We start from the raw sequence: 13172 nt of genomic DNA, 5'->3' as shown, positions 1-13172 counted from the left end.
TGAAGAGACCTCTGCAGTAAATTAGAACTAAAATGAGGTCCTCCTAATAATCTCTTCACAAGTCACAGGCTGCATTATTTTCAGATGAAACAAATTCTGATCTTAAGATACAATCCAGTACTTTTTTCCCTTTCACCTGGCAAGCATTTAGTGACTTTTGAATCATCCTTGTAAGGGATTTTTAAAAAACAAAACAAAAACATGTTTTGGTTATGACTTAAGTTTTTGTTCCACTTTTGCAAGGTTCCTTGAATCTTCACAAGGATATAAGCCCTGTTGTATGTAATTACTGTTAGTAATTAATTTTGTTTTTTCAACAAACACAGATTACTTCTGAGGGAGGACCACAGCCGCAGTCCAACATAATATTATCCACCAGCAATGCCAATATTGCCTCCGTCAACAGCAGTGGCCTTGTAACAGGAGTGTCATTGGGCAACAGTACTATAACAGGGATGGTTCAAGCTGTTAATGCAGACACTGGTAAAGTTGTGGTTGTATCCCAGGTAACATTTAGATATATGCATATATTGTAACCTTGAGCTAGATTTTTTCTTATTTATTCTGCATTTTATTCTATAATCCAGGCTTATACTTTCACGTTGAGTACATTTACACATATAATAGACTGTGGTCTAGACATACTTTTTACATTGTGAATATGTCAAGTGAGCTCAGAATCATTGTAGTTCACCAAAAGGTCCTACTTGACATAGCTGTTTGGAACAATTATCTGTTCCTTTTTTTTTCTTTTATACAAAGGCAGAGGCTGATAAACAGTTCCATTAAAAGCTATAAATGGATTCTCGAATGAAACCAGTCAAGGAAAAGTGCCCAAGATGCAAATAAGAAACATGTTATTCTTGGCAAAGCAGAGGAGACTTCCTGTCAGGAAGCAGACTATCTTGACTTGTACATAGTGATGGTTACTGAACTTTGAATCAAGACAGCTGCAGTTCAAATTTGTTGAAGCAAGCCCAATTCAATATGGCCGTCGTTCTGCACTACCAGCTTTCCAGTTCAAAAACCTTAGAACATAACCCCCATTTTGAAGGAAAGTTCCCTAAGTGCAGATGCTGGCAAAGTTAATCTTTCCCTCAAAAGTTATTACATGACAGGCAACAGTGGAGGAGCACTTCCAACAATGTAGGCTTCAGACCTAAAGCTTGTTCCAAGTATATGCTGCAGCAGCCAGCTGGCAAATGAAGATAAGATCCTGGCCAGCTCAGTGGCAGCATCAAAATCAAAAAGCACCCTCTTCAGGGAAGATAGCTCAAAAACAAGCAGGGGAAAGTCCAGACCTCTATACCCACACCGCATTCCTTGGGGCAGGTATCTTAACCTTTTCAAATCCAGAACCCATTTTTAACCCAAACAGGCATTTAGGGACCCATTTCTTAATCTTTAACTACATATTTGTATGATGGGACTAGCAGGTCCCAACTCACTAGCTGAAGACCAGTAGCCTAGAGCAAATGGAACTGATGGCTGAGACATATTGAAGTAAAATATCACACAGAGCATAAAGAAGGGGGGGCAGCAAAAGAAATATAATAATGCATTCCTCAGTGAGAGTTCTTGTGATTAAATATCACTTACATAAAATGCTAATTTTTGTTTTGTATCTATTTTTTGTAAATTATTTACTGCTTTCTGCCATCTAGGTCTAGAAGCTGCTTGCAGTGATAAAATATACAATATACAAAATTTAAAAGAGAAATTAATCCTCAAAAATTTAAAACATCAGTTTTAACTCATTTACTCCTTTCTTTTCTGAAGGGGTGTATTTTTGTTCATGTCTGTTTTCATCTGTACCATTCACTACTTCTTAGCCTAGATACATTAATGGAGATTTTTAAAGTCTCCATTGTGAGTAAGGACTATAAATGATATGCATATGGTTTTACAGGCCTTATTTCATTCATCTCAAGAATAACCCTGTATTCTGATATGTATTCTGATATGCAAGATATATATTCCCATCAGCTAGATGAAGGAAAGAGATTGAATGAGGGGAATTTTAACAAGGTCATCCAGTGAATCCGTGGCTGTTCTAGGATTTTATCCAAGTCCAAAACTTGACATAAATGTTATGTTACTTCCAATTACGAATCCCTCTTCAATCTCTTTGCCTGCCCATCTTTTTGTCTCATAAATGCTGCTTGATTTTACTTTATGGTGAGCAATAATTAAATTATTGTATAAGCCTGTGGACCTGAACCTGATATCCAGCCTTAAAATGTCCTTTTATAACAAAGAACCTGAATCCTGTTCTGTTGATGTATTACTTTCCCTTCCTGGATTCTGATGTGTCATTTATGGACAAGCACTTCATAATAAGCTGACTTTGATCTGTCATTGAGTTTTTATGGTGTCCTGATTTATATATCACATCTGTAGTTTCATCTCTTCTGTCAGCATAGGCATACCTCAGTTAAACTTAAGTTTTTTCTGAGACTTTGTTTACTGTTTTTTTAACTCGGTGGGGAAGAAAAGCTTTTAAAAATAATGATACAATTCACAGCAAGATTATCTGATATTCTATTTAATCATAATTATATGAAAGTAGATGTTTATTAAAAACTTAGACCTCCTTCCTTTCTTCCAGAGGCCAGTTCAGGATCTGGCAGGTTTTATTTTTAAATTGAGACATCACATTTCCAAACAAAATAGAAGTGTGGATTATATATTTCAAGTCTCTGCCTGCCTAAACCTGTTAGTGGATATAGGGATTTTGTCAGGCTTTTGGTCAGCTGAATGTTTTGTCTGTTGATGTTTTCCGGATTCCTTGCTTTTATTTGATGTTATTATCAACTGTTTCCCACATATACTAATTCTATGTATTTTTGTATTCACTTTTTGTTTTATTGATCATGCTGTGGGTTGCCTTGAGTGCCTTATTTGTTGCATTCCTACATCACAATAAACCATGATTTAGCTTCATGGCAATGAGTCTGTGGAAGCTTTGGGTTCACATGCCCCTCCTCTCTCTTCACCTGGCACAACTGCAAGGAGGGGTTTGGAAGATTCCACTTATATTTTTTACTAACTGCCTCTTTTTGTCATCTGAACTTGACAAACTGTAGTTGACTTAAAATATGCTTTGTTTGCAACAAACCAGCGTCAACCATTGGGTTATGAAAGTAGCTGGTTTCAACAAACCATAGGTAAGATTAACTACAATTTAGGCTTTGGGCAAAACACTATACTATGGTTAATTGAATGCTTCCAATATTTTATTTATGTATTGGGGGGGAAATATCCCCTTCTTCATCACAAATGATGTCCGGGTGTGAGTCACAGTCAATAAACAAATGCACTCAATGAAATCCTTCAATAAAACATTAAAAGCACATAAACTTCCACTTGAGTTAACTTACTCTCTTTAATAGGCTCAGTATATGAATCCTCATCAAAGGCCTAGCAGAAGAGATGGGTTTTCAACTGGTGCCAGAAACTGAGCAATGTTGGTGCCAGCCAATCCTCAGGATGAAGAGCATTCCACATCTGGGGTGGAGCCAATGAACAGGCTCTATCCCATGCAAAAGTAGCCCCCTCACAGCTGCACCAGAGGGGTGGGGAAGGGGAGGAGGACACAGAAACTTCTAAGAAACATCGCAATGAGGAATGCGCATACTCACAGACCATAGAATGTTGACTGTTAATTGGGGGAAGGGAAGCAAAAAAGGGGAGTATTAGCCCTTTCTCTGTACATATCAGTGACCACAGGATGGGAATGTGAGCTCCCCATTGTGGATGAAGGCCAATTGCTACTTTCACTTCTTTTTGCTTCTGCTCCCTATATCAGATTTGATTTCAATTTGCCTTCACCATTGCAGATCTCTCTTCCAGCTCTCCTGTGCTTGTTGTGAATCTTCTGGTTCAGGCTTGCACTTTTGTGTGTGTTTTCTTTGAGTGTTGTTTCTGGTTGAAGTTCTCTGGTCTCTTTTGTCCTGCCAGCTATTTTTTTTCTTTCTCAGACTGTTGTACTCTGACCAAATTTGCTAGTCCTTCCTGGTATATTTCTGCCTGGTATGTTGGTTGTTTGTTTGTTTGGTCTCCTGGCTAGAGCCATGGGCAGAAATCCCCTAGGGTAGATAAAGATACATGGCAGTGTGTATATATATATATATATATGTATATGTATATGTGTGTATATATATATATATATATATATATATATATATATATATATATATATAGCACGTCTCACTTGTAACAATATATTAAAGAGAAACCATTTTCTTATTTTGAATCTCTTCTATCCAAAAAGTGACATGTCTTACCATGTTTATGTTTCAGGTAAATTGCATCCCTTGTAACAAAATTATGATTCTAAAACCACATGTTTTCCGAGCAAAGTATTGCAACCAGCATAGCTTACTCACCAATATTATGTGCCAGCATAAAAAAAAAAAAATGTAGCTAAGTCATCTAATAACCTCTGCAATTTTTAGCATTTGAGATTAGTGTTGTTTGCTCAGAACAAGTCAGTGTTGCAGGTTTAGGAGAACTGCCTTTTCCCTAAAATCCACCCAGTCAGCTAGCTTTACCCTCATGGAATATTCTGTTGGTGTGCCCTCTTAATGACTCTCCACCCCACTCCTTTAGGCAACTCCTTTCACCTTAAGACTCACCAAAGCCTGAATTTAAAATGTTCTCAGAACCACTGAAATATTTTTCCATTCTTGGCTAGCCCATGTTAGTCAGGGTTAAACTGTTAATGGGCATAAAAAAATAATAAAATTTTATTCTTTTTTATTATTCTGGATGGTTTATTGTTCTTGGTCTTGAGATCTAGGGATAAAGCAGCCTAGAATGTGAACAAATGAAGACAGCCAGGTATCCTAATGGTTTCTGCACTTATCTCTTCCAAGTGGAGCAATTCATTCAAAAGATACGGAAGTGAAATGAAAATCCACCTTTGAAGCACAATTAATTAAATTAATATTGGACTTTGTGTCTTTTCTTTTAGGATAAAGTGGAAGTTGAGGTAATTCGGCTTGAAGCTGTTAGAATTCATGCACCCATTACACGAATGAAAACTGGCACTCAGGTGAGTTGAATGTAGACAGTTCTCGATTTCATTTTCTTTCTTTCAGTTATGGTCAAATAAAATAGGGCCTGTTTTGACATAATATAATTGGTGACTTGATACAACTGATTATTGCTACATATATCAACTTATTCTGTGTTTGTGACTGCAGCTTTGGAAAAATGCACTGGGTGATTTCTTTATTAAAATGTGTGCTTTTCTTCCAGATGCCAGTGTATGTGATGGGCATCACCAGCAACCAAGCTCCTTTTTCATTTGGCAATGCAGTTCCAGGGTTAACATTTCATTGGTCTGTCACAAAAAGGGATGTCCTGGATGTGAAAACAAGATTCAGTGAGGTAAACATGTAATTTAAAATTTAAATACAGAGTGAGTTCCCCCCCCCCAACTTGGTGTTTTTCACCCATGGGTGCATTTACTTTGATCTACATTTTCTAATTGCTTACCTTGAAGGCAGCTACAGAAAGTTAATTATGTTTGTATATCTTCTTCCTTCAAGTCCCCCCACCCCAATATTTTTTTTCTCCTGGTGCCAGAAATAATGGTTACTTGGAGTTACAGGCAACTATGTACAACTGGGTTAACCAACTCTGCTACCTGATTTCAGTGCCATATCTGTTGCTTGGAATGCATCTGATGGGCACCTTCCACTTCATGTCAGTCTTCCAGTATCAAATGGTCACTAGGCATCATTCAACCTTAGAGCAATCTCATGGCAAGGTTTGCCTGGTGGACAGTCATGGGTAGGATTGGTTTTGTGACAAAGTGGTAGCTAAAGATCTAACTTAAGGTTACCAGACATCCCCGTTTCCCGGGGACAGTCCCCGGATTTACAAATCAGTCCCCTGACAAAATCCTATCATTCCTATTGAAGTTGAAAAGTGTCCCTGGATTCAGGGGGGAAAATCTGCTAACCTTGATCTATCTAGAGGGTGTAGCACTGATCTTGATTTCACTGCAGTAGGTTGCCGCTTTCAGATGGCTCTTGAGTGTAAATAGCAAGAGGCTTTGTGACATATGAGCTGAAGGTTCTGCATGTATGCAGTCATGCAGTATCATAAGATTTGTAGCTCCCATACTTTAATGAGTATTTAGGAACAGTACAGGATGAGTCTTCCTGCTACTTCTGCTGCCATCAGAACTCATTGTACAGTGTGGCTTAGTCCACATGCTACATACTGTAGCCTGAATAGGGACCTGTAGATATTGGCATGTCCTGATACAGTCTTCTCTGGTGCCCTCTGAACAGGCCCAGCCAACAGATTCCTTTGGGGGGTCCTAGGCCTACTGAGAATTACGTCCTACAATAATTCTGATTTTAAGTTCAGAGAAGAAATCTAGTAGCAACCAAAGTATACCTAAATTTACAGGATGGCTTCTAATGATAATTCTATTTAGCTCTGTTGTCAGAGCTGAGATCAGGAACCTAAAGAGTTTTGAAGTATATTAGAACCAATATATTAAATGAAATTCCTTCCTTACATAGACTAATATTTTGTCTTTCAGGCTTCTCTTCAGCTTTCCCCACAATGCAACTTTGCAGTGGATGTTTATGGTAAAGGGAAAGGAAGAACAGGGTTGAAGCTTGTTGTCAAAGCCCTTGATCCTTCTGCTGTGCAATTTGGCCACATGGTAAAAGAATTGTCAGATGAAATCCAAATACAGGTATTATTATATTGCTATTCCTTACAGGGCCATTCTGTTGTGCTTGGTGAAAAACAAGTGTGTTTTAGCTGCCAGGGCCAGTTCAGTACCGCAAGGCCTGTATGTGTGTTTCACAGTTCCACTTATGCACATGGTGGGGAAATTGACAATGGCTGCATAATTGGCTGTGACCATGAAAACCTGAGTCTTGCTTGTTTTTATGCTGTGTCTGTGAAGATGAACTCATACGCAATATCTGGTAGAACCTCTGGAGCCGGAAGAATGGCTGAGGATTAGTAACTTAAGTATCTCACGGCATCCTGTCCCTGTCCTTAACCAGGAGAAGCACAACGCATTACTCAAAGCAAGTGAATATATGCAAATTTATTGACATTTGCATAAGCTTGTTGTTTCAGAATCCTGCTCTTCTAGTTACAGATTTTTTATGAATTGCTTTCATAGTATAGGGTACACACAATCCTGAAGTTAGTGCACTGTAGCATTGGATAAGTATATCAGAATTCTCAGGTCAGTTTAAATGTAGAATTTCAGCCATGCATCTCAAGATCCTTACATTAGTAAGATGTGTAGTTATAGAGAAATAGGGCTATGAAAGAAGCACTGGTGTCAACAAGATATCATATCAAGATGAACTCAACTTCTACCAGTATTTCAGATCTCCACAGTATTTTGATTTGTTTGTTTTGAATCTGATGTGTTTCATGATAACTTTTCTGGGGTTTAGCATTTATTTTGATGCTCTCTGATAGTTCAGATAGTACAATTATGCTCAACAGCTGAGGTCTGTCACTTCACTCTGAACACAATTACAACAGTGTAGGTCCCATTGATTTCATTGGCTCCTAATTTGAATAAAGTGTGCTTAGGATCATAGCAGAATTAATGAAGCTGAAATGGCATTTTCATGGAGCTAAATAAATTGAATTAATTAAAGCTGGCTAAAAAGGCCAACATACATTTATTAGGGTTAGTTTTTTAATTATGTACAGCAGTGGTGTTCAAATGAATCCAGCATGTTCATATTAAACTTCCAAACCTCCATAAGTATATATAATTTGGAATATATATTTTTTAAGCTGGTTCAGGCTCCTTTAAATGTATACACAGATAAAGCCCTAAGTGTAAGACATTTGAAGCTGACATTTTTCATATATATGCTGGTCCTGATCCAGTTATTGCATACAAGGAAAAACCTCCATGACAACATCAAAACCTGCTCTCCTCTCCCCCCGTGTTCTCCTCACACTGCCCCCAAATCTGTTCCCAGAGGGTTGGGAAACCCTCAGAGCAGATTTGGGTGGCAAGCTGGAGTTGGAATTCGGTTGCACTCACAAAAGTAGTTCCTTGAGTACAACGATGGATATATTATAAGGTATCAATATCAATTGGCAGAGAGCATTGATACAGCTGTCTTCTGCTTTCATATATCTTTGCCTAACAGTTGCACCTGCTTTTCCCAGATACTTTATTTTGCACTGTGTCAGCCAATAAACCAGTCACAGAAGTAATAGGGGGCAAAACTATATATGGAATACAGACTTCACAAAAATATGCCTGGGCTGCCTCTTAATTTCAGAGAACCATAACACTTTGATGATTCAAAAAACAAAGTCTACAGACAAGTCCTTAACACTTACATTGAGTTCTTTTGTCGTAAATGCTTTGTTTAAGATTTGCTGCCCAAAATCCTGTGTGCCTGATTTCAATGATGTCAATTTGTGTTCTTCCTGATATAAATTTGGTTTCAGGATGCCATCATTATGCCATAGATATTTAATAATCATCACCTTTAAAATGGCATTTTTAGGTCATCCTCATCCTGGTGCAGGAGAATAGTTAGTGCTCTCTTTCCGCTGGTTAATGGCACTACAGTTAGAAACTTCATGAGTATGTAGAAGTCTAACAATATCCCTTGCTACTTAGTATTCTGTGCTAGCAGCACACTGGATGAAAATACTTTGTTTCAGAGCCTACACATTGCAAAACAGTTGAATGGAATCTTAATTTTAAAAAAGTTACATTATTTAACAAATACAGAAATAGTAGCTATATGCATAGGGCTTTTAGCTAATCCCCCTGCTTCAAGTTTGCTGGATGGAAATAATGGTCAACAGAAATTGCTGTTTAAAGTGCAGCACGGAACATTTTCTTCTTTTCAAATTCCTTTTGCTCTGGTGTGCTACTCACTATAAGAAAGAAGTTGTAGGGAGCTAAGAATAAGATTTGATGATGTGAAATGCCTTCGTGTTTGCAGCTTCTGTTATCCTTTATGATGTATCACATGACTCTTGAGATACAATTGCAGCTGGAGAATGTGTTCCTTATGTGAGCTGGTAGAAATGTTTTTGACTCTACTGCACACTGAAGTACACTGGATATCAAATTACAGATTATGGCCAACAGGTGTTCATACAAATTTCTTATAGGAACAGAATATACCAGACTGCTGCTAACCTGCCAGTCCCCTTGTTTTTTCTCCAACTTTTAAGTAACATTAAATGTCTGTCTGTCTGTTTGTTTTAAAAGTAAATATATTTGCTATGGAGCAGTCATCTGCTCACAGTTTTGAAGTTGTGTCTTTGTTAGAAGATAGGAAACAGAGAGAATTCATGTCATACATTTAGAAAGATAAGAACAATAAATTGTTTGGTTCTTATGTACCATGATAGTTATACAACATCTGCAATATTTATGGTTGCAGTAGCAATTGGGACTGGTTCCCATTCATTTTAGTAAAAGTACCCCACAAGTGGAATTCTTCTCTCTCAAATCTCATCACCCCACATCTTACATCTCTCTATTGTGAGAACTGTAAAAAATTAGTGAGACAGGACTTACCCTTGCAGAAATCATGCTGGTTCTGCTTCAGCAAGACTTGTTTTACTATATGCTTTGTAATTCTATCTTTAATAATGATTTCCACTGTTTTCCCACAGCAGATGTTAAGTCAATTAGTCTATAAATTCCAGGATCCCCCTTGGATGTCTTTATAAAGATGGTGTTACATAAGGACAAGTTACATATTTTTGTTAGGAGATCAGCGGTTTCATATTTGACTAGTACATGTATCTGTTTGCTACTTTTGTAAAAGCCTGAAAAAAAAATTTCTTCATTTTGTAGGTATTTGAGAAACTAGTTATTCTGGGAGTAGAAGTAGGACAAATCCTAATGTCGCCAAACTCTTTTTTTAAAGTTCAGACAAACAGGTTAGTGGTTATGTTTTTCACATTTTGGTCTTATAAATGATTTGATATAATAATAGTTTTACAATGGAACCAAAAGCAAAATCATAGGGGGTGGAAAACCAGGAGGAAGCAGTGGGAAGTGTCTTGTGGCACGTTAAAGAATGTGTTTATTGTGGCATAAGTTTTCATGGACTAGATCTCCCTTCATAAAGGCATCTGACAAAGTGAGCTCTAGACCATGAAAGCCTATTTGTTAGTCTTTAAATTGCCATCTCGTGGTGGTGGTAGTGTTGCAACCAACTAACATGGTGGCCCCTCTAAAATTTCATAGAATCATAGAGCTGGAAAGGACCCTGGAGGTCTAGTCCAACCCCCCCACCCCCCCAGAATGCAGGAAACTCAGCTAAAGCATCATGACAGATGGCCATCCAACCTCTGCTTTAAAATATTCAAGGAAGGAGAATACTCCACTTCCGGAGGGAATCTGTTCCAACTACAGCGGTACCTCGGGTTACAGACTTAATTCAGAGGTCCGTTCTTAACCTGAAACTGTTCTTAGCCTGAGGTACCACTTTAGCTAATGGGGACTCCTGTTGCTGCCACATGATTTCTGTTCTCATCCTGAAGCAAAGTTCTTAACCTGAGGTACTATTTCTGGGTTAGCAGAGTCTGTAACCTCTGTAAGCGTCTGTAAGCGTCTGTAACCCAAGGTACCACTGTAAGCATGTTTTCAAATGTTTCATTTTAGCTTTTTTCCTAGAATTTGCTTTGTGTTTTTATATGTCACATGGAGCTAAGCTCTTTCATAGAAAGGTGACTAACTAATGTTAATAGCTAAAATAAAGGAAAATGTGTTTTTGACAGATGACAATCTGTTGATAGTTCTCATTCTAGCTTCTGAAACAATGAACAAACTGGTTGTTTACTATGGGTAGTTAGTATTCAAGTACTCATCCTTACAAGTATTTTCAATTCAGCTATGTTTAGGAAAATGTAATTATTTTCAAACATAAAAGGAAAAGTTGATATCCACTTTGCAGTGCAATCCTGTACTCGGGAAAAAAAGACCCATTGAGCCGAATGGGGCTTTCTTTTAGGTAAGTGTGTATAGGACTGTAAGAAGAAGCACTTGAAATGATGAATTACAAATAATTATGATATGATTTCAAATTACACTTCCTTAGAGATTCACACATACAGACAACTTAGGATAAATGGTCTCCCAAAGAAGTTTTAGTGTCCAGAAATCAGTTATTTGATTGCATTGTGCATGTATGCCTAAGGAATAGCTATTGAATTAAGCCATGCATGTTCAATCTAACTCAGTTGAAATTATTCCTTAAGGGTGCGCACATTAACGAATGCATATGCAGTAGTAGCAAAAACAAAGTCCTCCAGATATTGGGGAGGAACATCTCTAAGAACTTTTGGAGTGCTTTAATTTCAGTTTGTATGAAAAAAAGAAAATAATCAGTGAAAGAAAACCATTTCTTTCAGGACAGTAGCATCAATATAGATGAGTCAGTTTGGCATATTAGAACATGAAGGGGAAAGCTGCCATCGTTTCAAAGAAATGGCAAATGGCAGTTAGGCAATCTGTCCGGAGAAGCTGTTACAAGGGGGGGTGGGGGTGGGACAGTGTAGTATGGAGTTTATGGAGACCAGAGAGAGAGAGAGAGAGAGGGGGAGTGAGAGGGAGAGACATACTGTCTCTGTTTCAAAGGGCATAAAAGGCCCATCATCTCCATAGATTTGTGCTGCCTTTGAAAATGGACACTGAGTGAGTCTGGCTTCGTAAACGAAACAAATCCTCCAACATGGCCTTATTGTGTCATCTTTGACTGAATCATCTTTGCCGCTTTGACAAGATGAAGTTCAAGTTGATAGGGAAGATCTTCTAGATGCTGTGCATTTCTTTGGCTATATTAAAAACACACACACAGTGATTTCTATTGAAATAGAAGTGCTTCTTAAAGCAAATGTCTACTGAGCAAAAAGCTCTCTTTTGTGTGATTAAATCCCAACAGCTTCACACTTTCTGTTCGGGGACCAGATTATGCTTGCTGGCAGATATTTTAAGATACATACTGGTATTTTACTGTATTTGTTTATATAAAACACCTATATTTCCTGTTGAATAAAACAGCTAGTACTGTCATGTGCTGCATAGAATATGTGTAAGTCATATTACTAGCCTTTGCACTATTTTTTATTATTATTAATACAGCAATGCCATGGAGAGACGTTTTTAAAATCAGTGTTGTGTACAAACAATTTCCAGGAAGTTTTGCTTAGTCATGTTCCTGTTGTGTGTTTTTAATATCAGCTCTGAACCTGGCAGACTAATCTTACTCTGAAGCCTGTTTATAGGAAATACCTCTGAAGGCAGGCAGCATCCTGGAGTCCTGTCCATTAGTATTCTGAATCAAGTTTACATCAGTGAATGATGACACTGCAGGGCAGCAAACAGCAAGTGGATTGTAATATATGCATAAGCACAGATAAGACGTCTTACAAGGATGCTTGAAATCAAAATCTGAACCCTTGAATCTTAGATAAAAATTCAACAGCAAATCAGTGGTGTGCTGACATATGGCAACATGGTTTATATAAAACCGTGTTGCAAACATTGAGGTTTGCATTTTAAGAGTCTTAAAGTGGTTCTATTTATTTTTCTCTTTGTTTTATCAAGGGACCGAGTTGCTGCTCTAATTTACCATGTCTTGGATGGTCAGGATAGAGTTCCTGTGGTGCAGATTGATGAGAGAGGCCTCCTTAATTCTGGATCCTTGATAGGACTGTCAACAGTACAAGTAATTTCACAAGAGCCATTTGGAATCAACCAGACCCTTACTGTCACTATCAAGGTAGTGTTTTGTGTTCTTTTTTCCCCTGTTCTCTTCAAGGAGATTAGAATGGCGACTGCTATTTGCCTCTGATTTAAAATTGTAATTTCCCATTGTTCCAGCTGGAGACAGTAATTGTAACTTCAGCTTGGAAAGTGCAAAAGAGTAGCCATCAATTCTGTTTTAACAGAATGGCTAAGCACTTGTGCTGTTCTGCAATAAAACTTTGACATTGCTTATTTGGAAAAGATTAAATGTAACAATGCTGACCAAAATTAAGAAAATATGGGTACACATGACTAATATATGAACCTGTTTTGCTGGACATAGATATACTAACAAATAGTTTATATATTGAAAAATAGATTGTAAAAATAAATGTGAAGCTTAAGCAACATTTTGTATAAGCTGTAATAAGTA

At 37.6% G+C, this 13172-nt stretch overlaps 1 protein-coding gene across 1 annotated transcript in view; it reads left to right on the top strand.

The window, feature by feature from the left end:
• NUP210 (nucleoporin 210) overlaps positions 1–13172 on the top strand; it is an 86080-nt gene that overhangs the window by 56534 nt on the left and 16374 nt on the right. Inside the window, exons 25-30 of the mRNA XM_053377714.1 lie at positions 327–506; positions 4976–5056; positions 5263–5394; positions 6563–6721; positions 9842–9927; positions 12599–12773. Coding sequence (XP_053233689.1) covers positions 327–506; positions 4976–5056; positions 5263–5394; positions 6563–6721; positions 9842–9927; positions 12599–12773 — 813 coding nt within the window. The remainder of the gene's footprint in view (positions 1–326; positions 507–4975; positions 5057–5262; positions 5395–6562; positions 6722–9841; positions 9928–12598; positions 12774–13172) is intronic.

The sequence above is a fragment of the Podarcis raffonei genome, chromosome 2 (genome assembly GCF_027172205.1).
Source record: "Podarcis raffonei isolate rPodRaf1 chromosome 2, rPodRaf1.pri, whole genome shotgun sequence".
Classification (NCBI taxonomy): Eukaryota; Metazoa; Chordata; class Lepidosauria; order Squamata; family Lacertidae; genus Podarcis; species Podarcis raffonei.
This window is presented reverse-complemented; position numbering and strand designations above follow the sequence as displayed.